This window comes from Helicoverpa zea, chromosome 4, assembly GCF_022581195.2.
Source record: "Helicoverpa zea isolate HzStark_Cry1AcR chromosome 4, ilHelZeax1.1, whole genome shotgun sequence".
Classification (NCBI taxonomy): Eukaryota; Metazoa; Arthropoda; class Insecta; order Lepidoptera; family Noctuidae; genus Helicoverpa; species Helicoverpa zea.
In genome coordinates, this window is record NC_061455.1 from 5,470,676 (window position 1) to 5,495,935 (window position 25,260).

The 25,260-nt window shown below is 32.3% G+C and overlaps 1 protein-coding gene across 2 annotated transcripts in view; it reads left to right on the forward strand.

The window, feature by feature from the left end:
* The first annotated feature begins 2,244 nt into the window (after window positions 1-2,244).
* Window positions 2,245-25,260, forward strand: part of LOC124629538 (ATP-binding cassette sub-family G member 1) — a 35,696-nt gene continuing 12,680 nt past the window's right edge. The window contains exons 1-3 of one of the 2 annotated variants that reach the window (XM_047162962.1): window positions 2,245-2,395; window positions 10,189-10,496; window positions 23,340-23,457. In XM_047162962.1, the coding sequence (XP_047018918.1) occupies window positions 10,355-10,496; window positions 23,340-23,457 (260 nt within the window). In that variant the 5' untranslated portion in view covers window positions 2,245-2,395; window positions 10,189-10,354. Of the gene's footprint in view, window positions 2,465-10,188; window positions 10,497-23,339; window positions 23,458-25,260 lie in introns of both variants that reach the window. The other variant, XM_047162963.1, reaches the window with a different exon arrangement.

Genomic DNA, 25,260 nt, shown 5'->3' on the forward strand with positions numbered 1-25,260 from the left:
CAAAAGAAACAGAAGTGTTGCATACTGTGCGTCACTACCGCACACCGGGAAAATTTCGCTCTTGCGGAGGACGTTTATATACCATATTTTGTGTCACACGTAAACAGGACGACAGTAAGTATCCACCGAAACACTTTCAAAGATCTGATGAACGAACAAATCAGACCTGAGTTGGTCACCTGGGGCCAATCAGAGCTCTATGAAGCGATCATACGCTTTGGCTCCTACTGTTATTGTGGTTTCTGAAAATGTATTCACCTCATTCAACGATAAATGTAATTCTGATGGTACTATTAAGAACACTTGCTTAGCGCAAAAGCTGACGTTGGCAGGCCGACTCTTTTGACTTCTCTAATAGGATACCATTGGTTTTTGTGCAATGCACACCTGCAATGCATGCTGGATTAGGATAGGATATAGGTGGATAGGATTTGCAACAGAAAACAATTCTGTCTTTGTAATTGAACGACATCAAACGTAGTTTTATATAAAAGGTGTTTTTTTAGACTTGGCTCGAGTCTTACTGAGACTGTTCGTAATTGTGAGAACAGTGTATTTGCGATCAGAAGTTGAAAGTAAGCATGTCTCTGGTATGCGACGCGTAATTTGTACGTTTCCAGACGCATAAAGCATTTTACGTGTGTATGGTATTAAATCGAGAAAGCTCCCATTTCTTATCTGCACTTGGTATCTGGGCTTGTTTTTAAAGCTACAGAAGCCTACATTACCTACCTTACGCTTAGCAGCGCTTGCGAAAGATAGATCTTCCTTTCTTCTAGGATTAAGTTTACATATTTTGCATCAGAAAAAATAATTAAAGTCTACTTAATACTACTCACTCAAAGTAATTTATTTTAAGGCCACCACATTAGTGGCAGATAAGCTAAACTATGTTTATGAAAAAATCCTGATATGAACTCCATCTGTAACTTTAAATGATAATTAATTGTTCCACTAAAGTCATCATTTTTGACATAATGTTCAAAAAATAATTTAGATGGCACCGTTTTAAATTTGGCTGAGAACTATTAATTTTCCTTTCATCAAGGTAATAATTATAGTTGGATTTTGATGTGGTACGGCAAACTGACAAACACTATTGAAATGTCTATCGAAAAATTACACTACGTGTTAAAATATGGTGAATTACGGAAAATACACAACTCCATCTGTTGAAATAATAATCCTCTATAAAGAATGTATGGTAATTAATTGTCATTTACCACCTCGCTCCTTTGACAAATTTGATGTATTTTTACCATAGATGGAGCTACTTTAACCTTGGCTAAACAAAATTTTCATTTTTTTTTTCTTCCGAAGTTACTTATAAAGGTGTGATTTTCTGTGTAAAGAATAATAATAGGCCGATCAAGTAATATAAGTACAACATTCAAATGTACAGTTTTGACAAACAGATTGCGTGTCGTAATATTTGACATCTTAAATTCACAAAATTAATAATATCTTTTGATAGAGTGAATCGATTTCGATGAAACAAAAACTAAGTAATACCCCAAGTTACGTAGAATTTTTGTATATAAGCATTGTCTGCATTGAATTCGTAGATTTTACGTGAATCGCGAACAAACAAACAGATAAACAGACAAACAGACAAACAGACAAAAATGATGGAAATGGGTTCTGTTGGTTATCCTTTACCATGCCGGCTATTTTTTTTGTCAATTTCTTCAATGTACAAATATTACTTTTCTACAGATTTATTATATGTATAGACTTATTTACGATTATGACATCAAGCACAAAGTACTTAATTCAAAAATCTCCATGCTCATTATTATTAAAAGTATAATCTTTGCTAAGATTAACGGTTGTAATCGGCTTAATAATTTGTTTGTGTACTTAACTCTTGTATGAAGAATACGGAAATGTTAAGCGTACATACAAAATTATTCATCAATTAAATCTACAAACTAGGCAAAAATCATGGAATTTCTTTATTTTAGTTCAGGTTCTACCTTTAGTAATGTACTCAGGTACGTAAATCTTTTAGTTTAAGTATATAAAAAAAACTGGAAGCCGAACGCAACATAGTTGGGAAAAGGTTTGGGAGATGATGATGATTATGTAAAAAAACTGCCTAATTGCAAATCAACCTGAATAGCACTTCAGAATAGTACTGCGGCTAAACAAAACATCGAAACGAAACGATGTACGGAACACAATCAATGATAGTACAGAGCTTGCATATGTTTCGTGTCCACCGTACCGAAGCTCGTGCCTGCGTGTATTCAGTCGCGGTTCGAATCGTACGCGGCGTGGTCGTGTCGCCCTGCGGAATATTTACATCGCGACGTGAATAATATCGCGGAGTTCGTGAACTTGTATTATTTTATCACTTGGATGATATAACACTAGTGTGTGGATTCAGTTTTATGTAAGAAATATTTTTTTTTATTTCTTAATTTTTACACATTCAATTGTTTTTGTAGGCGTTCTATTTTTGGTGAGTCATTGAAGAGTGTAGAAAGGCGTTTCATTTTGTGCTATCTAACGTTTAGACGGTGCAGTGTCGTACTTACTTTCGTTTTACACATGTGGTTAAATAAACTTAACCTAGATTTACAGCTATAGAATTTTATCGTCAGATAACACTTCAGATAAACTATCAAAATAAACATACGCACGTCATTTATTATCCGCCTCGATTATATTTTTCCACGCTTATCTTTCGACAAAATTATCACTATTATTTTTAGCGATTGCTACTTTCTACTTTCTCTATGAAACATTATTTCAATTCACGAAAAAGTCGACCTACATCGATGTACCGTTTTCAGAAAATAATTGACTTTCACGTCAACTAGGCACAGGTGCGGTATTTTAACAACTCATAGTTTCTTTCCGGTCTTGACGGTAACTGTTTGTATGAGAGAATAAAGAGAGAAAATAAATTGCTTTCTTGAATACAACTATTCTACAGAGCATAACATACCTAAATGAATTTTACATCACTTGCAATTTGACGAAACAGTCATAAAATATTTTTAAATAAATTAGAATACCTTTCAAACATCGACCTTTGTATGTCACCTTATGAAATTCAGATTATGCCGGCACAAACTGGGCAATGTCAACATTGCCTAAAGGTAAATCGTAAGCCGGGGTAAATGTTGACATTAGTTGACTTAGTTAACTAACGCAATACCTGACTGACAGATTTCGCAACAGTAGAACAGTTATCAGCAAATATTTGCTTTGAAATCATCAGTTAATTAAAAGGTCGTAATAAATTAAACAGTTTAAAAATAGTCCAGTATTTTCATTTTTCCTTTGTTATATTCATTTATATTTTTTTTTACAATTCGTATAAAAAACTATGCTAGTAAAAAAAAATGAAAACACTGGAGTATTTTTAACGAACTGTTTAATTTATTACCGGCTTTTCAAATTGTATCATATTATTATGTTATTTTTAAACAATGGTCTTATTCTAACCACAATGTATAAACCCGATATTATATACATTATTAATACCAATTATGACTACAAAGTGACTAATAGTCAATACTGTAAAGTACATAGTCTGAACTTCATGAAATGAAACCGCAGCCCACTACCGCACAAAGGAGTGCTTATCAATTGTTTTTATTAATTAAAATGAAATAATATCAGCATTCGTAGTACGATTCTACTCCTCTTATCTGCCAATGCGACATTGTATAATTTATATTGATATAATATTTAATTGCAAATCCGGCTTTGTAATAAAATGTAATATTGGATCTTACAATTTTTGTTTAAAATTTTAATTGTAATATCGATTGTATAGATCGGTTAGGGACCGGAAAAGTAAAGATTCATGTAACGCACGTAAAGTACGCAACGTCCAGTTATTTCTATATTTTGGTACACCTTTATGTAACCTGTACAATGTAACATAACTATTAGCACTAAAACTAAAAACTCTGCAAAAAATATATAATCATTGAAACAATTCGCAAATGATTCGCAGCATCACATGACACATAACGCTGATAAAGAAAATACGTAGGAAGGACATCCTCGGGAAATGGTTGAAGTAAATAATTCAGTCAATAACAAATACTTTTGAAAGTAGAATATTCTAAAGCTTGATTAATAGAAGATCACTTATATTTGTAAACGAATTAATTTCTAATTAATACTTTTGTAACATTATAAAAAATCATACAATGAAAAACAGATTTACCTAAGCAAATTGTGGTCATGGACGCTATACTTCGCTGAGCAATCCATGGCCACCACTAATCACCATAAAGAAGAACAATTGAACAGAAGTGTGGAAAAAACATTTTTCATGAATCACAATACAATAATCTTAAAAATGTTCGACGTAACATTGACAAAGTCTATTAATAACAGTGTGACGCGAGACAAATAGGCGTCCCATAACTGTGCCAAAATAAATATTGACTGCGAAGTCGGCGTAATTAAAGTTTCACTATTTTAACGCAATGTCTATAACGATTCGAGGAATGAGTATGTCAATAAACTTTAAGTAGATTCGTGAGCCTTAAAAGTGTGTTAATTTTCTAAAACATTTTTCACGCAATGCGGTATAAGTAAAGTTACCTACCTATTTGGTACGCATTTTGCCAACTTTTATAGCTGTGTACGTAAACCGCAATTAACTGAAAATAGGAATGTAAAAATCGTGATGAAAACAAGATGTCTGTTCATCAAATATTTTATTAACTTCTATTTAATAATTATCACTAGGTACTTCGTTAAAGATCTATTAAAGTTAAAGTTTCCTTAAATCTATTGCTAACTCTATCTTTTCCAACAAGATAAAATGAAAAGCAAAAGATTTAATGAAGCTTTCCTTTTAATGGATCTTTCTGCAACTGACAGTGTTAAACAACAAACTTCTACTAAAGTAAACATTAATTATGAAACCAATACTTACATAAAGTATGAAATTGATTAAATAACCAAGCAGATGGTAATAATCCTAGCATTCTTATGTGTTCATCTGTTTCTACGTTCTTATTAATATAAGACAATTTATGACAGCTGCTTAGAATAAACATGTCTGCCCTATAGATCTATTGTAAGATTGAAAATGCATAGATAGGAATAAACAATTACATTTAACTACATAATTTTGATTTGTTCGTACATTTTCCAATAAAATTGTATATTTTATGGCAAATTGAATAGGTATTACAATGCATAATACAATCTCGAACGCAATAGTTTTTTCGTTTATACGTTATCGTGGTATAATAACAATATTTCTTGTTGATAACGTGCACCTGTTACTGTAAAAGAGCGAACTCTGCAAATGCTGCGATTTACTCGTTCAACTCTACACATTATTACCTACACCGTTTGTTATAATCTTACATTGATAAACGTAAAGCCCAAATTCAACAATATAAACTTCATTTTGTTTAAACAACTGTTTAACTTGTTTTTATTTATAAGACACAGCTATAAAGCTCAAAACTGATTTTTGCTTTTCAATTTCAAATTCACACGGAGTTACGTGTTTGTTTGTAAATGTGTTTCAAATATTCAACTTGAAATAATTTCCCTCGGGGCTGTTATGAAACAAATATTCAATTTATGTAGTTTCAGAAATATATAAATCTATTTAGGTGAAGCGTTGGTATATTGATCTTTATAATCTAGCTCACGCCGTTGAGTAGTGGCCTCAACCTTCAATGAGTCTGCAGGGCCGCATATAAATCAATGGGAATTGCGATAGTGCGGTCGATATGACCGCATACTACGTCAGAACGCTTCAAATAAATTGCGCCATTTTCGGGTTAAATTTTAACTAAGAGTAGTTCGACTTTGGAGGGAAAATGACACATTTTTTTTTTAAGTTATAGAACAGTTCCAGTTTTTGTCCTTGAACTCAGGCAAATCAAATAACGAGGTAATTATGAGATTGCCTTTCTGCCTTTCTTTAAACCAAAACTAAAAACAGCAAAAATAATAAAACATTTATTTCAGCATTCAATAGCTACGTTATCTACTATAACTACATATAAACACGCATACCTTGTACACTATTGATTTATTAGGGAAAACTGCATTTGCACTGCTGACTGTGCTAATACAATGAGGTATATTATTTAAAAGATACGTGTTTACTGTATCTAAAACAAAATGTCGCAATCGGATTTATCAGAAATGCCAGATTTTTGTAAGTAACCGTAACATGAAACTAATCGTGATTGATTGACACTGATATTGATTTCATAGACAAAGTAATAGATTGTCATTGAAGTGTTTAAAAATGAAAAACAATCGTATTATGTTGTTATCAGATACGAGTGGTGTCACGTTTTTGTTTTAATTATACGAAAGACGAAAACAACCGATTCATTATATTATATCTATCAGTTGGAAAGGATAGCATATAGATTTTTGGAGATAAACTATTGTTTAATTACTTATCATTCTTAAAAAAGACATAATTATTATTATATTGTACAAATATTGAACTACTTAACAGTTCCGTAAAAAATGCTGATTCTAATGCTGCTACTTTAATCCAAAAACGCAAACCAAACAAAAGACTTTATTAACACGATATTTAACTCAACTCATTAACACTTAATTTATAATAATGACGTTCAATAAAGGGCCGTCCATTGTACATTGTGTCCCTCTATGATGGATGATACACTAACTGTCACCCAATACAGAGTATTGACATATTAATTAATGCGTCTGATACACCGAATAGTACAACAATGAACCGATTTGCATGCTCACCGTAATTTATGTACTGCTAATTATATGATTACATAGCTGGCTATTTGCTAGTTTGCGTGACAACGTCAATTTTGTAGCCTAAAGTAAATAGAGGTGTGTAGCTCTCCTTATTTGAAATATTAAACTGAAATCTTACACTACTCTGACTCAGTCGAGTTTAGCAGAATCGCAGAATTAGGTCTAAAAGAATTTATTTGAAGTCTTCGTTTATTTTAAGCTTCAAAACGTAAGAAACTAAATAATAATTTTGTCGTTTTGTATTTTTCTACTCCATCACATCCATGGGCATTATCAGAATTGAAACACACACACAATGAGCCCTTGAGCATTGCATGCAGTTTCAAATATCAACGCCAAACCATATGGCACTGACGTTCAAACAAAACCAATCATTATTTACTTGTAGTTAAGGTTGAAAATGTAACTGAATGATATAAACAACCCGTGTAATGTTGTTGATTGAAAGTGCGGTTCGTTGATTAGAAGCGTTTCAATCATCGTTAAATGCTTCGTAGGAATATTTTAGTTTAGATTGAATGCGTCTCTTGAATAAAGTATTTTTCTGTTTGTGTTTTCCTGAAAAAGTTATCTATTGCATAATGTTCTCATGTTTTCAGATAATCTTTTTAAATTTTGAAAAAATAATATCTCTTGTTTGTAGGTATTGCCGATTTCCGTTATTCATGTGGTAGTTTTCCAAGTATCATTTCTTGAGGAAAGACAACGTAGCTTTCCTTAAGGACTTCCTTATTCAATAATAATTATGTACCAACATGATTTTACAGAATGCTGTCTCAAGCACTTATTTTTATTATTATTGGGTTTTGTCGCGATTTCCGATGGATTTGCCTCCATAAAGTAATAAAAATATTCGGTTTGAATTACGGTTTTACACCAACCATTAACCTTCAACTGTCATATCAAGTTTAGTTAACTTTGCTAATTACCATCCTATAATTTAATTCTAAATTAATGAACGACAGTTAAAGTAAAATTTACATACAAACTGCTGAATGCTGCTGGGAACGCACAATTTTTTCCTTACAAATGCATAAAATAAGAATAATCAAGAATTGAATTCTTAGAACGTAGCAGTCATTGCAATTGTTTCTCGTTGAGTGCTTTATTGACTATTAACTTCGTTTAAACGTTTGATTGGTACAATAAAACTATACAGCTTCCATGTGTATTGATAATATCTCACCAATGAGACCAAGCGACTATTTCATATCTGGGCTACCAGCACACAAGTACTTAAAATTGATTGGTTAGCCAAAACTGTATTATTTTTTTATTAGGTATAATAAAAGGTAAGGCCTTTCAACACTTCACCGTTGGATAGATAACATATCTAAACCGTTTATAATTTGAGTTAATATCACAACCATCCTTACTAGAAATAATGATGGCAAAATATACAGACATAATTATAACAAAATGTTGAAAATATAGTTATCAGTGTTTTTTTTATGTATCGCCGTTCCGTTATTTATATGGTAGTTTTCCAAGTATCATATTCTTGAGGAAGGGAAACTTAGAGCGTTTCCTTAAGGATTTCTATATGTAAATAAAAACTTCTGGACAAAATAAAAAATGTATCATACATATAATAGGTACACGTATGTTCAATCAGTCGAGGTTCGCCCAGATTGGCTATCAAGCGAGCTCAAAGTATCATCAACAAATTAATTTTAATCAACTGCGTGTAAATGAGATCATTTCTGAATTCTGCCAATGTTACAGTTTTTAACACATGTATTTAGCGATAATGTTCGTATAGGTACTTAGTCGATATCTACTAATATAATTGACATTAATACTATTTTACATTGGACTGTATACTTTACAATGTAAATTGCGCGTTGTCAGTTCCTTGAACTTAGTGCAGATAGATATACATAATATTAGTATTTAGGCTTGTTCGCAAATCCAATGTTTTAAAGTTTTAATGCTTCTTGGTTAAATGGTCTTATTTCTAGTTTAATTTTGCATTCGCTAACCTTACGTAAACTGGCTACAAAAGTCAAAAATTTAATGTGACCGGTACAGAAAACTTATAATTTTATCGTTTTTTGTTGTAACAGAAACTCGTTAGAGAAGTAATTAGATTTTAAGTTTTTTTTAATTCAAAAATTAATAAAATCCTCAATTTTTTGTATCACAGATTAACGTAAAAAATACATAATCAAAAATTCTCACACATTTTTACAAACAATAATAAATCAAAGTAGGTATGTATGAAATCGTTATCGCCGAATAAATTCGCGGAAGTGTGATGTCGTCGCTTCTTTGATAACAGAATATTTTTTTCAAAAAGCGTAGAATGTGTCCAAGGCTGTAAGATGAATAGGAATAAAATAAATAAAATAATCGATAAAGCAGATACAAATGATTCCATAATTTATTAGAAGGTTAAATGAAGGCTATTAATTAATTAATTTAATTAGAAGCAATTTCTACTGAAAGTGATCGTGAGCGATAACTAGGTCAGGTTGAATTACAATATTTCATTAGACCAGGTCTGAATATTGTATTTATCATCTGCCTAGCTTTTTTCTAACCATGTCGGGGTCGGTTTCCTGTCTGCAGCTGATTTTCAGTGCTTCACATAAAACGATTGCCTATAAGACCACTTCAATCCAGTTACCCGGACATCTTACCACTTTGGTAAGACTTGTTGTCATACTTTTTGGCCTTTCACCTATTGATTGCCAAAGATCAAATGACAATCCGGCGCTTAAAAATTCATGTCAATTTATTATAATTATATCTCAATTAATAAGATATGTAATCGATTTTATAAAGCAATATCGTGCGTTGAGTATGCAAAGAGACTAAAAGAAATTAAGCAAAATGTGTTATTGCCCCTTTAATAAATTGCCCATATCGTTTTATCAAAAAATGTACTACGTACTTAATCAACTACAGATAAATAATAATCAAATAGAATACAAATCTTTTATCACATGTTTGTTTAATATTTAAATATTGTTGATATTGGTTTTTGTTACACGTGTTAACAGTTGTTGCGTACATGCATGTGTCATTATCATCGAGGTTTTTCTTCACTTTTAACGGTTTACGAATCACTGTTGACTGACATACAAATCATATTGTACACAAACCTAAGGAATGTTGATGTTTTACCGATATTGATGTTAACATATTTTTTTCAAACAATGAGACAGAACAAAAACTTGGGTTATTTCGTTCTTAAACAATGACTATTATTCTGTCAAGAACTTACAATGGTCACTGGCAAGATGACAAAACAGTGACCCGAAAAAATACAATGGAAGCAAAAATTCCGCAATACGGGTTATCCGTCTACCGTTCCGTAACTCTACAGATTTATATTTTTGGCAAATATCATTACTGTGACAGCTGTCAATCATTAACAACAGGAACTTAAACTTGAATTATATAAAATTTAAAATTTCTTTGTCTTTTTCACAGATACACGCCAATGGATAGCCGATTCGAACTTCAACTTGGAACGACTACCTAGCCAGAGTTCCCCTAACATTATTTCCTTGGTGTGAGCGAGACGAGAGTCTTTAGAAAGTGAGGACAATATCAAGACACGTGCATCGGTGAAAGTGTTCTCAGTGTGCAAGCAACGATGACGCCCGGCGCGGAAGAATTGACTATACTAGGGGGCAACAATAATGTCGTCCCCTTATTACCACGAACCACCGTAGAACTGGAATTCAAGAACATAACATGCGACATGAACATGTTTATTATGAGCAAGCTGCGAATGGGTAAGTCTCTCCAATTTATTTTACTACCTGAAGCCTAATAGGGGCTGTGGGATTGTTCGAAAGAGTAACCGCGGCCCTGGCGAAGGCCTACGAAGGAACACGATGGGTTTTTAGTCAGTAAAAGTCTGACACTCCCTTACCGCTACTAACCCACAGCGGGAGGGGTCATTTGATGACTTTTACCATCGTAAAAAAAAAGCCTAATAGGAACATTTTTACGCATTTGACGTTCGGGCGCCCAATGACGTCACGGTCCTTATCTAAACTGATATGGACCACGAGCCATGACCGGAGTTCAAATGTGTAAGTCACCTTGACACTACCAGTGAAATCTCAATACAAATAGATAATAAACGTTTTGCTAAATATTTCGCGAAGCAACATGTGTCTGTGTTTCCGTTCCGCGTTTACCTAGTTCCGTTGATGGAGAATGATGATGAATTGATTTTGTGCTAAAATGATTTTATTGGTGTTGAAATAATTTTATTGGCGCTTAAAACAGGGACCAAATCATTTACGAGTATGTTTTTGCTTAAATATATTTTAAAACATCGCCTAGCTTATATTATGTATTAGTCATGCCTATTTCTACATGGGAATTTCATGATGCAGTCAGATGTTTGATACAAATCTTAATCCCTGATAAAATGCTGAATACTAATATAACCTAGAACTAATTTAGTTTTATCTTATCTCGGCTTATTGTTTTCTATCGAACCTTATAAAAACAACACCGGATTCCGTTTTGAGAACGTTGGAATTTTTGAGTCTATTTTTTAGTTATTTCTTTTTATACTTTTTAGAAAATAAGGACTTAGCTTGTCCTGTGTGTTACGTCAACTAAGAAACCGGTATGCCACCCGTTCGTTCCATGTTACACGCAACTTATTTCTAGGTCATTATTGCTTATTGGCAATAGATTTATTTAAGTAGCTTTATACTTAACATAATGGTGTCAAGGGATCTGTAACTATCGATTGTGTGAACTAGACAGCTGCGAATTTGTCATCTGTTAAGTCGCTAATAAATTAAGTTGTGATGCCTTTGTACTTTATTTACACAGTGGTTAACATTGACTTATTGTTTGATTTTTTTCTTCCTATTTGTTTTGGAGATTCTTAGGTTGTTTTAAAGTCGCTTAAAAATGTTATGGTATGATTATTCAAATAAAATAATAAGTATGTATAGATTTATGAATGGTGATTTGGAATGTCTACATTTCTGAAAATCTATATTGAATTACTTATAGCATTTAATGGAAAAGTTACACCAACAACAGTAGGTAATATGTTAATCAATGCAATTAAAATAAATTCACTTGTTCATACAATTTCTTCAATTTCTTATAAAAATAAAAAAATCAATAAGTATCTCCAACCAAACACATCCGATAATTTTTGTGTAATTTTACGTCAGCGAGCGCGTGAAAGCTAATATTATGTAATATCTTTCTGACCTCATTGCTTTCGTAATAAAGGTCAAAATAATAATTGGCGATCCTCCGCGACCGCACTTGATCAAATCTTTAGCGAAATGCAAGCGTGCTTGAATTTCTTTCAGCGTAATTTAATAAATACCTTTTGTTTTTAGGACAGAGTAAAACAATAGTTGTTATTACAAAAAAACCAACAGTTCGACAAGGGTTGAAACAAAATTCCAGTACTTTATTTCGAACTCGTTAAGTAAATATTTTTTAATAACTCCAACATGTTCGCGAGTATTATGAAAACAATATTTTACCCACCAATAAGTATATAGGTAGAGTACATAACATAGTATTAAAGATAAAACCCAATAGACCGATACACATATAAGAGTTACGTAAGCGCTGTTGTTCCACTTTTTTTTTTACTTACATAAGAAATCCTAACGGATTGGCACTGAAACCTAGATATAACTGTTATTTATATCTTAATTTGCAATGTTCTTATAAAATAACCAGATATGCTTTTATATTGTGCATTGTATGCATATTTGCTTAATCAAATCACGGATGGGGTAGGTTCGTACACAATATTAAAATATTGCATTAAAATTTGTTTAATTAATAATATATATGTTTGTCCAACAAAATTTTGTACGTAAGCGGGCAGGTAACTAATCACAAAAAAAACATTAATTTATTTTATTACCCCTTTGTGTTAATTTCCCACCTTATTTAGAGTAATCAAATCTAATAAGTTAATTGCTTACATGGTCGTCAAAACAATAACATACTTATTCTATTATTATAAAACAAAAGCCCATAAATAAAAATGATAAATACATAAAAATATTTTATAATGATCTGCTGCCATGCATTCTATCTAGGCATATAAATCTTGCAAACGCAAGGCTTATAAAAGAAATAGTGAAAACCGGTACTTGAGCTCTTTGCACTCAAGTGTATGCACTTATTGCAATGTTCACACTTCTTATCGGTCAGACATGGTGACTTTCTTAGCGTCAAGTATATGTTAAGGTCAGTTTAACCACATTTGAGAGCAGAATTAATTGTCTAACTGATATTGACGTATCCAGTTGTGATTTAATCGAATAAATTCCCTACGGAGAAGGCGTCATACAGTGACAATTAATTACAATTAGGTATATACAGACAAATAAAGTCATTTAAATATAAAGCGTGTGAAATTTTACAGGACGTCTGGTCTGGCACACTTAGAATGAATAGGTGATTAGCAAGGTTAATAAAACATAAAATAAAGATTATAAATTACAATAATCACCGCAAAATTCTTGATAATTATATTCCGACATACGTAATGAGTTATTGACCCATGGAACTATAACAATAATATAACAGGTTGTTGACAGTGGCCGTGAGTAAACCTTTTTGATCGAACCTACGTAGTAACTATTGTCTTTAGTGGCACTGGCCATTCATAGGTTCAAATTATCTTTTTTAAAGATTAGACTGGAAGATTACTTTGTCTTATTTTTCACAGTATTTTTGTTCTTTTGTTTTTCAAAATTTTAACCCTGGTTGTTTTCAAGATTGTACATATTTCTGCATACAAATATTTCTTTGTCTTGCATGCATTTTCAGAAGACCTTGACGGTAAGTCCCGTATCCTAAAATATATCTTAACATACGACAGGTTAATGCCTGTATCAAAGAACAATGAATGTTAATATTTATTGGCACCTTGATAAAATAAATCATGGAAGAGTACTTAATTACACATTTTATATTAAATTGCAGTCAATCATATGGCTGATTAACATTTCTGAGTAGTACTTAGTGTATTATTTTCCTTGCTTTCTACAGTTTGGATGACGTCAACGTGCCAACTGCTCTTTACTTTCTACGTAACATTACCGACATACATAGGTTTTCTACCCATTCAACAAACACATGACAACGAACCACACAAAATTACCTCTGTTCTGTTTTCCTGGCTCTACAAACTATTCAAATAATAGATACGTACTATAATTTCGAATAGGTACGTACAATTCCCGGTACTGAAGTTTCGTGAAGATAAAGAACCCAATTAGTAACAAATTGTTGTTATTCAAATCATTATATGAAAGACGTCATATTAGCATACAGATAAGGGGCAAAAAAATGACCGCTGTGTAATGATATTATAACAATACATTAGATTTACATAGATATACGATTGACACTTAAAATTATTGCGAATGTAGGAAAATGCTTGCTTCCTTAAGGTAAGATTGATAGCTTTGTTACAATGCGTCGTATCTATACGATTTCTCACGTACAAGATGTGTTGGCAGAGTTACCTTCCGTTGATTTACGTAATGTAAACGGAAGCATCTTATGTCTGTTTATAAACACAGCAAAGCTTGTATATGTCTCTTTCAACACACATACTTGTATATTCCTATATATTTTACATCTGAATGCAAATATCTTCACAATTGCAACACCCAAGGGGTCATCTTGCATTTGAATATTTTAAGTCAGAATATAACCTCAATATTGTGAAATAAATATCTAAATAAAGAATATATCATTTGCAACCAATAGAGGAAATATACAATACAAGATCAGCTCTATCTAGTACTATATTTATTAGAATGGTAACTGTCTTCATAAATGGAAATCTTTGTACGCGGAACCTTGATAGGGTTGATTGATCAGCTCAATAAATCTATGGTTCTAAATAAGACTTTATTGAGCAAACACGTGTAAGCTAGTATTCCTATTTCCCAGACGAAGAATATTTGCTTTACCATGGTGAAAAACAAATGACGATCTCTGCGTCGAACAGTGTGCAGCGCTAAATTGGTTGAAAATGAAGCTGAACTTAACATCCTGAGTTTCCAGAAACCATGGCCTAAATAACGACTTTATTCACTGAATGAAGTCCGATGGTAATTTGTCAAATTTCTATGCGACTTCACCATTATATTAGTTTCGCAATGGCATTTAACAACCTAAACGGATGGAACGACTACATTAAAGACGATTGCTTAATATCTTGTGTTGTGAAGAAATATTTTCCAAATCTTCTAGAATTAATACACACGCTCCAAAATTTAAAAGCACTGATTGTGCTCATGTTCTTGTTCATTGATTAAAAAAATACCTACCCTCTTATAGCATATCATTACCTACAGATAGGTGACGCCGATATTTTCATAATTGTCACACTTTTTATCGCTAAGATTAGTTTTCACGGACGTCTATCTATCACGCACGACATTCCTAGATGTTAAAATAAATCTTGTTCTTTACGTCGTTTGTAGGTCAGTCATGCCGTATTGTATGTATATGTCTATGTGTAATATTTATGTAAATTCTTTGGTAAGACGCGGTATCTTGCAGGTCGCGAGTCGTTCCGGTTCTGTCTTATGTGCTAACTCATAAGGCTTACTGGAATTCTCTCGAGAACTTTCTTTGGTAGTTCTGTCGTTAGTCAAGCTTACATAAGCTGTGTCATTAGTAGACTATGCTAGAACATTGGTCCACACAGTAAACCGTTACGACTGCGGACGAATTGCATAACCGTCCATAGTAAAATCGATTCATAGGATGTAATCTATCGATAAGAGTAGTATTGATTTAGTGATCAAGGGCGTCTATAAAAATGCTTTAACAGATATGGTTATGGATATTTATATTTAGCGGCTGTTCAGGAAGGGTTTTTGAATATTTATAGAATTGCATGTTGTCAAGTTTTGTCAGAGGGCAGGAAGTACTACTATTGGGACGCGGGTGAAACCAGATGAAACGGCCAGTATTCGGTAGTTTCAATATTCAACCAGTTGTGAAAATTGGATCTATTTATAACGTAGGTAAAATATCAGATAAATATATGTACTTTTTCAATGTGTAGGTAAGTAATATTGAAAGTATAAAAAAATAATTACTTAATTGTTTATACCTATGCTAACAATAACCTTGTTTTTCCGATTTGCTTATCGAGTATCAGTAAATGAATCGGTAAGTATGTATAGGAGATATCAGTAGGTAGGTATCTATTTTCAGGTTCCCAGCTACTATAGAAGATATATGGTATTTAAAGATTTAAGATTAGGTAGGTATTACTGTTTTATTTGTGTTGTGAAATACCGATTTTATCAATAAAAAGACGTGGTAAAGTCGTGGTGACCTAGTGGGTAAAGAACCAACTTGTCAAGTATGAGTTTATACCATTCTAAGTTTGTGTGTACTTTCTTAGCACCCGTATCTTGGATACCAATGACTGATTAAAAGGTGAAGAAAAACATCTTGAGGAAACCTGGGCTGTAAAGTCTGCAATCACCAGCCCGCATTGAGCAAGCGTGGTGTTTAATGATCAATTGTTTTCTGTGTGAGGGGAGGCCTGTGCCCAGTAGTGGAACGACAAAAAGGCTGAAAATGATGATGTTTAAAGAATTTGACGATTGATGGAAACGTAGCTACCTGTCGCAATACTAAGAGTAGATTTGACGTGACCCACATAAAGTACGCGTATGTGACATTTACTTAGTTTGTTCGTTACGGTCATTAAAGTTCGGCCATTCAGAGAATGCGTTCCTGACACGTCGCGATTGAACTGACTGAATTATAACATTCATTGATTATTGATATAATAATGTTGTTTTAATGCTCCTCAATTGTTAAAACGGTAAACAACCAGCAAAAATATTTTTATCGTAACTGCAACGCCATTGCAAAGTTACGTCGTCAGTTCAATCGCGACGTGTCAGGAACGCATTCTCTGAATGGCCGAACTATAGTGCGTCGTTGGTCGTCAGTCGGTATGTCAGTACGTGATGCAACCGAACCTTCACTAAGAGTGCCCTTTGCTTTACGACATAGTGATGCTTAGTGAAACTAATTAAAATGTTTATTGTTCAAACTAAAGGTTATTGGAACTCCTGAAACGCTTTAACTGGTTGTCCACCAGTATAAAAATAAAATAGACACTCTCCTACATAATTACCTGAAATGGTTCATCATACGTCATTCTTAAGCTGGTTTTACTTTCAGCTATTATATTTGAATTCAGGTAATCTGCCTGTTACATGCCCACAAATAACTTACAGGAAAGTTACTCAAGAATAGGTAAAGATTTTAAATATGATGCAAATGACATTATTTTACAAAAATCGCCGCCAAAAAATACTGAGAATGGGCAAGACATCACCTTTATTTACCTTCTGGTTTGTTTTTCTACAAGTATAAAAGGTCCAAAAAATAAAAACTAGTTGCACCAGACACCCACTTTGTTCTTTAATTCACTCGAAGGCTGAGGTCGTACAATGACCGGCTTGCCCTAAAATTATAGTTTTTGCTCAGCATTTTATGACTAATATCTAAAAATACATCAGAAGGGTTATAATATAAGGGCCTGCTTAAATAAGTTTTATTTTTACACTAGCTTCTGCCAGCGACTTCGTCCGCGTTAGATTCGGACTTTGTAGAAAGAGAGAGAGAAATAATAAACACCAGCCCATCAAATTATCTAAATCTATGCATACCTACTACTACTTCACCTAGAAAGAAATAAAATGTAAACTATTAATAATTTATAATTTGAACGAATATTCAATCAATACCAAAATAACGAATACTTATATATTTTATAAAATAATGACAAAATAACTGATACTTACATATTTTATAAAATAACGACAAAAAAAATATAAAAATAATATTTAAAGACTTAAAGTCATCAAATCAATATTGTCAATAAGGTCGAACACTCTGAACGTCTTCTCTGAACGATTCGCATCAACAGCCGAATGTATGAAAATCGCGCAGTCGCAAAAATGTTACATATGTTACACAAAAATAATCCTTATAGCATGATTCAGTATTCACGCGCAATGACTTATTATGGTATTTCATGTATAACTTTGGTATTTCTTTACCGATTTATATGATTCTTTTTTTATTGAATAGGTAAAAATGTTAACGTTTTTAAATTAGGGATGAGTGAGAGTGTTATGAACGCAAGAGTAGACAAATATAATCAGAAAGCTCCGAACTGCTAAGCTGTCGAGACTTACATGTGTTATTGTGAGTCAACCATAAAAGATAGACATATGCTGTCATGAGATATTTTTTACATAATTTTAAGGAGAACATTTCCGTCATACATGGTTTCTATGTAGCTTTAACCATTAGGGCTACACATGCGACGGAAGCTTAAAGAATAGAGAAACTTCTCCCGTTTTCCCAACATTTTCCTTCAGTATCGATCACTAATCACTCCCTGATAGTTATTTTGTAAATATATTCAATGTACAGAATTGACCTCTCTACAGATTTATTATAAGTATATAGATACCTGACGACTCAGTAATACTTGTAAACAAATAAAGATTTTCATTGGATCATGGGATAAATTACGGAAAATCATTAGTTTGATTTGCTATTAACGATGTCTTTATTGTTTGTTGTTAATAAAGTGATATCGTTTCAAAATTGGGAAAACATAATATTACCCGACATTAGCCGGCTCATTGATTAGAGGCTCTTTAATTGCCATTGGGAATTCACTTTCAATTAAGCTTTATACTTCATTTGATTGTAATATTATGTAAAAGGGACTTCATATGGGACATACCCAGATATACATATGATCAACTCCTTCAGTTATGAATGGAACGAAACATTATGACTTAAAAAACTTATGAATGAACACGTTTCTTCAAGCGTCAGTTATCAACTTATCATTTAAAGTACCTAGTTGTACTCGTAAAGGTACATATAATATAGGATTGGCAATGTTTATAAATCACTTCCTCATTCATGTTATGATGAGACACCCATATGCGCAAACGCACGTACTCGCTGCCTGCCAATCGATTTTTGCACATTATAAATATTCATCAAGACGTCTTGTATTGTTAAACTGTAAGTTATTGGGACCAAAGATTTTTATCGTTTCATACAAAATGTAGGTGAATACTGATTATTTCAACGTTTTCAATTGTTGTATTTGCCAACCTGGGTAATATGCTAAGTAGGCTTTATTGTTTCATGCGGAATCAACGAATAATAAAAGACAAATAGACGTGTTGAAAAAACAACTAAAAAATACTTTGTAATGTGTAAGTGCAATAAATCTAGGTCACTAGTATGTCATCATTCGTCAGACTAGCATAATGGAAAAGTAATTATAATAGAAATTAATTATTCCACATTCCGAACACATCAAATACTTTTCCCGAATATTCTTGAACAAAAGGTTACCTCAATTAAAGAGAATGCTAACCTTAATCATTCATAGTTTTGAAATATAAACGCGAAGTATCGGTGATCATCAGGGCATGAAGTACCGTAAATAATTAGATTCTAAACGATCGATACAACTTCACCTCTTGACCTGAATATGTAAATATTTACTGCATTTCCATTCATATTCTTATTAATGACATTATTTTATCACCATACCATATCAGGAATTGTGATACATCGGAAAAGTTTATAATGTGAAAAAGACGACAAAAGAAACAATGGACGGATTGTGTGAAAGTCGATGTGGCTAGAAGATGATAGATAAATAGAAAAGTATGGAAGGAGAAAACATGCTGCATCGACCCCAAATAAAATTTTAATAAGTATGGACGATGATGGTGATGATTGATGATATATATGTAGGATGATGACATCGGAAAAGTTTTGAAGAAAAAATAAATAAAATATATACCTACCAAGAGTCGTTTTAGCTTCTAGGAAGAATATAGGTACTTATTTCATAGTTCTGAATAAGTTTACGTATCTTTACCGATTACGGTACGATAAATCGCAAGGCTACCGACATTTGTAACACAATACCGGCCTGTATCCTCTAATAACAAACAATTATAAACAAAGGAACATGATACTTAAAATATGTTACCGACGTTACAAATACTGGAAGAGGAAGGGAAACTGAATATTGTAATACAGGCCTTATGTTAATACCTATTACAGAATAATTCCGCTGAACACAAACATAGGTATCGAAATAACGGATATACAATGATTAGTTGATTGATTGCTATTATCATCGAAGATATTAAATTAATAAACTACCTATTTAAGAATTTTGCGATAGCGGAAAACCCATTTTAGGTATCTACTCTGATAAACCTTTAATTCCGTTCCGATTTTATTGTAACTGTTTCTAAATATAATACATTATTCGTCGGCAACAGCCGAACAACAGCAAATAAAGAAAGTCAATCAATCATCACGATTTTTCACCGATTATATTATAACTAGCTGTTGCCCGCGACTTCGTCTGCGTGAGCAATATAGAATTTCCAATTTCGTTTATTTAATTATTCATTGCTCAACCCCCGTAGGTGATAATATATAGCCTTTGTGTTGAACCGGCCTCCAGGTAATAGTCATGCAAAATTTGATTTAAATCTATGCAGTACTTTTTGAGTTTATCCGGGACAAACATACAGACAAACAGACATAGAGAAAAAAATTCTAAAAACTACATATTTGGGTTCAGAATCGATTATGGATCACCCCCCAAGTATTCTTTTAAAAAAATATTCAATGTACAGTTTTGACTTTCCTATCATTTTATTATATGTATAGATCAGTACCTAAGTGACGGATATGGGCAGCACTTCTCTTAGAACTGTTTTTTTTTATATATTTAAATTCATGCAGAACTATTCTCTTAAAATTTTATCCTTTGTAAGATCTCATTTACACTCAAGAACAGACAAATATTTGGATTTTTAGTTATATTAGATTTTATAACATTTAAGTGTGAATTTTCTAAGCCATTTCGTTAATCATATGCTCACTTTATCTGAAACCTACTTATTATCTCGGCTTCCCTTTAATTTCTTAAGCATTAATTTAAATATTTCCTGTTTTTTGCTTTAATTATCGCGTTAACACGCCATACTTAATAATTAGCCAGATTACAGATCTTCACGGTGTAATCTTAGCACCAATGGGGGTCAATTAATTTGCATCGTAAATAATTATTAATTCGAAGGCAAATTTGTCATGATATTTATTGCAGGCGACAGCTATTTGTATTCAATTATGCATAAAGTTAACTTGTGTCATTGTATTACAACTACTTTTAAATAATTATGCGAAAGTTATAACAATAACTTCTAAGACTCTACAGAAAATTAATATGCAATTTGAAAACATAGATATTAAATCTTCATATTAGCTATTCAAATCATAGATTTTATTTACGTGTTGATGAATACCTTAATACACTACAAACAAATTATAAACTGCGCTTTAGAAATGGTCCCAAGAAACTATTTTATAGCGATTGTTCAGTGACGAAAGTGTAGGTATGATATGAGATTTCGATAGGCGCTGAATGACTGGCATAATATTTTTATGCTAACCAATCAATAATCTTTAGAATTTAGAATGCATAGAGCTTGATATTTTTAATCCGATACTATTCTGTAGGTAAAGATAAATAGTTGTGCTATGAATAATACAGTATACATATTAATGTCAATAATAATCGTATCATGACGCATCATAGCATGAAAATCTATAATGTGCGGTTGCTTAAGACTAAGGAATGAAAGTCAATGGATATTAGCGCAGTTTTAATAAAAATAACATAATATCAAACTGAACCATTAACTTATAAAATGTATTTTCCACAGTGTTACGTCAAAAGCGGTATGTAAAAGAATAATAAAGTGTCGCGTCATTATTTAAATTACATTAAAATGTAGTTGTCGATCAGCCGACCGCAAGCACCTACGTCGACATTGATTTCAACATATTTTCATTAGACAATCAATTAGTGCTTGTTTTGCCAACAATCGGTTTATTGTTATTATTATAATTAACAGCGTGGAAAGTCGAAATCAAAATTAACGATGTAGAACAAAAAACACCCTGTAAATAAGTATACTTTTCGGAGCATTTCAATTAAGTTGTAAGAGACGGTTTTAAAATAATTTGCAGTTTTCCTATGAAAGAAAATTACAATAAATAGGTTTTTATCGTAATTATCAATGAAACAATACATACAAGGTTTTACCACAATTATCAATAAATAACAGTTTATATTGTGATAAATACCTGACAAATATATATTTTTTTTTTTCAGAAGGAAATGAGGAAATGCCTCGTTTATAGCGTGTTCTCAATTGTCACTCAATCACTAAAGCTTTTTATTATTCTTAAAGAACCTGTATTTAATGTGCGGTAACTTTTTCTATTATATTGCAGGTATAATTAGTGACTAATCGTTTCTATTGAAATATAAATAAAGGTAAACAAACCGCAAGGTGACTAGAATTTTCTTGTCATTATAGAATTTAATAGTTCTTGATAGTCAAATGACAACTGAATAGAACTTCTCATCAGTTGTCGGGAACACCGTTGATAAATTTGCTGTCATGACTACTTCATGATATTTTTTTATTTCAATAAAATATAAATATACAATCACCCATATAATAGCCATATTTCTAGCTTTAAAAGACTGCCTCACAATATAGTCTTAGATTATACAATATTTATTATTTAGATACGTATTTTTACACAATGTAGAAGAATTATCAGCAATGGTTGACTTTTTGAATGAATGATGAATGCGTAGATTTTTTTTTTATTAAACACACACACGCTTTAGGTAAATAAATAAGAGATACTGCTTAAATATATACTTTTTAATTATTTGGATGCATGAAAATTGCCACAATATCACCAAAAGTACAAATATTACGTAAACGCAATGATGTGAAAATGAATGACGCATCTGCCATAAACTCTGAAAAACATTGAAAGAACAGTTTTTTTTTGCATAAATTATATTTTTACGATGCAAATGAGGTATTGAATTACCTGCTAGACGGATAAGGTTTAATTTAACGCGAAGTTTAGTTTGATAAATAGTTTCCCATGTAAATTGTGAAAGAACTGATTTAACAGCTTAGCAAGTTCAATAACTTATATATTTTGCTGTGGCAAATGCAAGCAGACAGTTAGGTATAAAAACTGCGATAACGGACCGTAGTTTCTTGACCGTAACTAGACTTATAACTACAAAGCTTTCAGTTCTTGTTGCGTATCTTTTCTTTTTATTTGCTCTACTGCCCGAAATAAGAAGGTACAACGAACTCTCTGTATCTACGGTATAATACTTAATTGGCTAAACTCTCAAATGTGTACCGAATAATTTGTAAGCCGCTATTGTTTGTAATTAAGATAACAGTTGCTGCCGACACGTTGACTTTTGTTCAGAATCAGAATCAGAAATTTGTTTTATGTTCGATTATAGTGTTAATTCATAAAATCATAAAACACGGGGGAGGTCCCGTTAATATTGCTAACATTAAAAAACTTAATAAAATTGCATAGTTTGTTGTGTGTCACTGTTATGAAGACAAATAATACGAGTAAGAGGTATTTAATGTTATTTTTTTCTTTCTTTTCAGAAAATAAGCAGATACTAAAGAGTGTGTCAGGATGCTTCAAGCCTGGAGAGCTGACAGCCATCATGGGACCCTCAGGAGCCGGCAAGACCACACTCCTCAACATCCTCGCTGGCTACTCGTAAGTATCACTAATCAATGATAAACGGTTTTCAAAGTTCCCAAAAACACAATGTTCTTAGGTAAATACAGGGTAACTAAAGTAACATAGTACAAGATTAACAGTACCCTCAGACTGCTTACTAAAATGTCGGCCGACAATTACCCCGACGCCGACGGTAACCAACATTTTTTTTTAAGAATTTCTTGATTTCAATCAAAATTGTCATTCGATTTGATATCGGCTTAACACTGTTCTTTGTAATATGAGTACTACCATTCATCATCATACTGATTTATGAAAACAGACAAACTATCTGTCGACTAAAAGTTACGGTCTTAAAATATCAGTCGATCAAACAAAACTATATAATATATCATGACTTGGTATGCAAAATCCCCCCATTCAGGCAACAGCTACTCTCTACATTTGGCACAAATCCAGAGCCAAACGTTTCACATTTCTATATTAAGATATTTTCACTCCATACTATGATCGTGGCACTGGCGTGATTACTAGGCAAGGCTGGTCTCAAGGTTCCTATGATACACACATAAGTCTGATAATACATATACGCAATATATCATTGTCTATATCGAAGTTTATTACTTTTCTAAGCGATTACAAAGACGTGACAATTTATAATGTAGAGGTTACCTTCTTAAAGTTAATATTTTATTCGCCTTGTATACCAATAGTTATACGTATACATGAAGAACTGTAATTTTTATCTTGAAATATTAAGCAAAACATTTTTACTTTTATTATCACATTAGCACGGGCGCCACATTAAAGCGTGGTAAATTCCATCTCATTAACAACGTAAGTCATGGGTATTTACGAGCATGGGTTCCTATCGTGATTGAGTAACTAAGGCATTCCTTGGTTCAGACATAGTTTATTTTCGGTGTCGGTGTAGTTTAGTATCCCTGCAACTCTTGAGATCAAAAAGCTTCCGAATTTTAAAATATTGAAGAATGGGTATAGCAAAAGAGCAAATGGGAACTTAATCCACCGATACTTATAAGAACTGAAAACGTTAGAATCATTGCAAGATAACTAGATTCATGTAGATGGAAATTCCCAAATTGAGCGCGCAATCAGAAAAACTGAATGCATAGTGGATTATAATATTGTTTACTGTATATACTTCATTTCAGCTTTGTGTTCTAAGCATACGAGCACAATATGAGAATGGTCTGAAGTACATAATGGAATTAACTCCGTTGGGAACTAAAAATACTATTAGTAGAGGAGTAACTATTCATAGCTAATATAGCAATCACGCACAGAGTTACTCACTCGAGTCCCTAGCTGGAAAAATTATGACTCAACATATACATACATATATAAAATATGGGTGTTTATGTGAGTACACCAAGCGACACGATTTTGTTCTACGTAGGAATAATTGTAGTACATCTATTTTTAGCTTTGGTTCATTGTTAACATGTGAACTGAATCTGAAGTATGAGTTGTGTTGTTTTGAGACGAAAATATTGTTTCACTAGCGTAGGTAGGTACTTACTACTTACCTAGTACTTTATAGGAATGAGATTTATTTCTGACCATTATTGACACTCTTAAAAATTGAAGTTTCCCAAAAAAAATAATTGAATGATCTCTTTAGTAAAGTAATTTTCCATTAACAAAAGCCTACTTATCAGGAAATAAGTATGAGTCATTGTGTTGGTTGTAATCCAAATAATTTTAAAATTTTAATATGTATTCGTTTACTTAAGTACATTAAATGTACTCTAAAACACGTGAACTCTTGAATAATTAGGAACAAAATACGAATCATGTGGCCAAACATCAACTGAT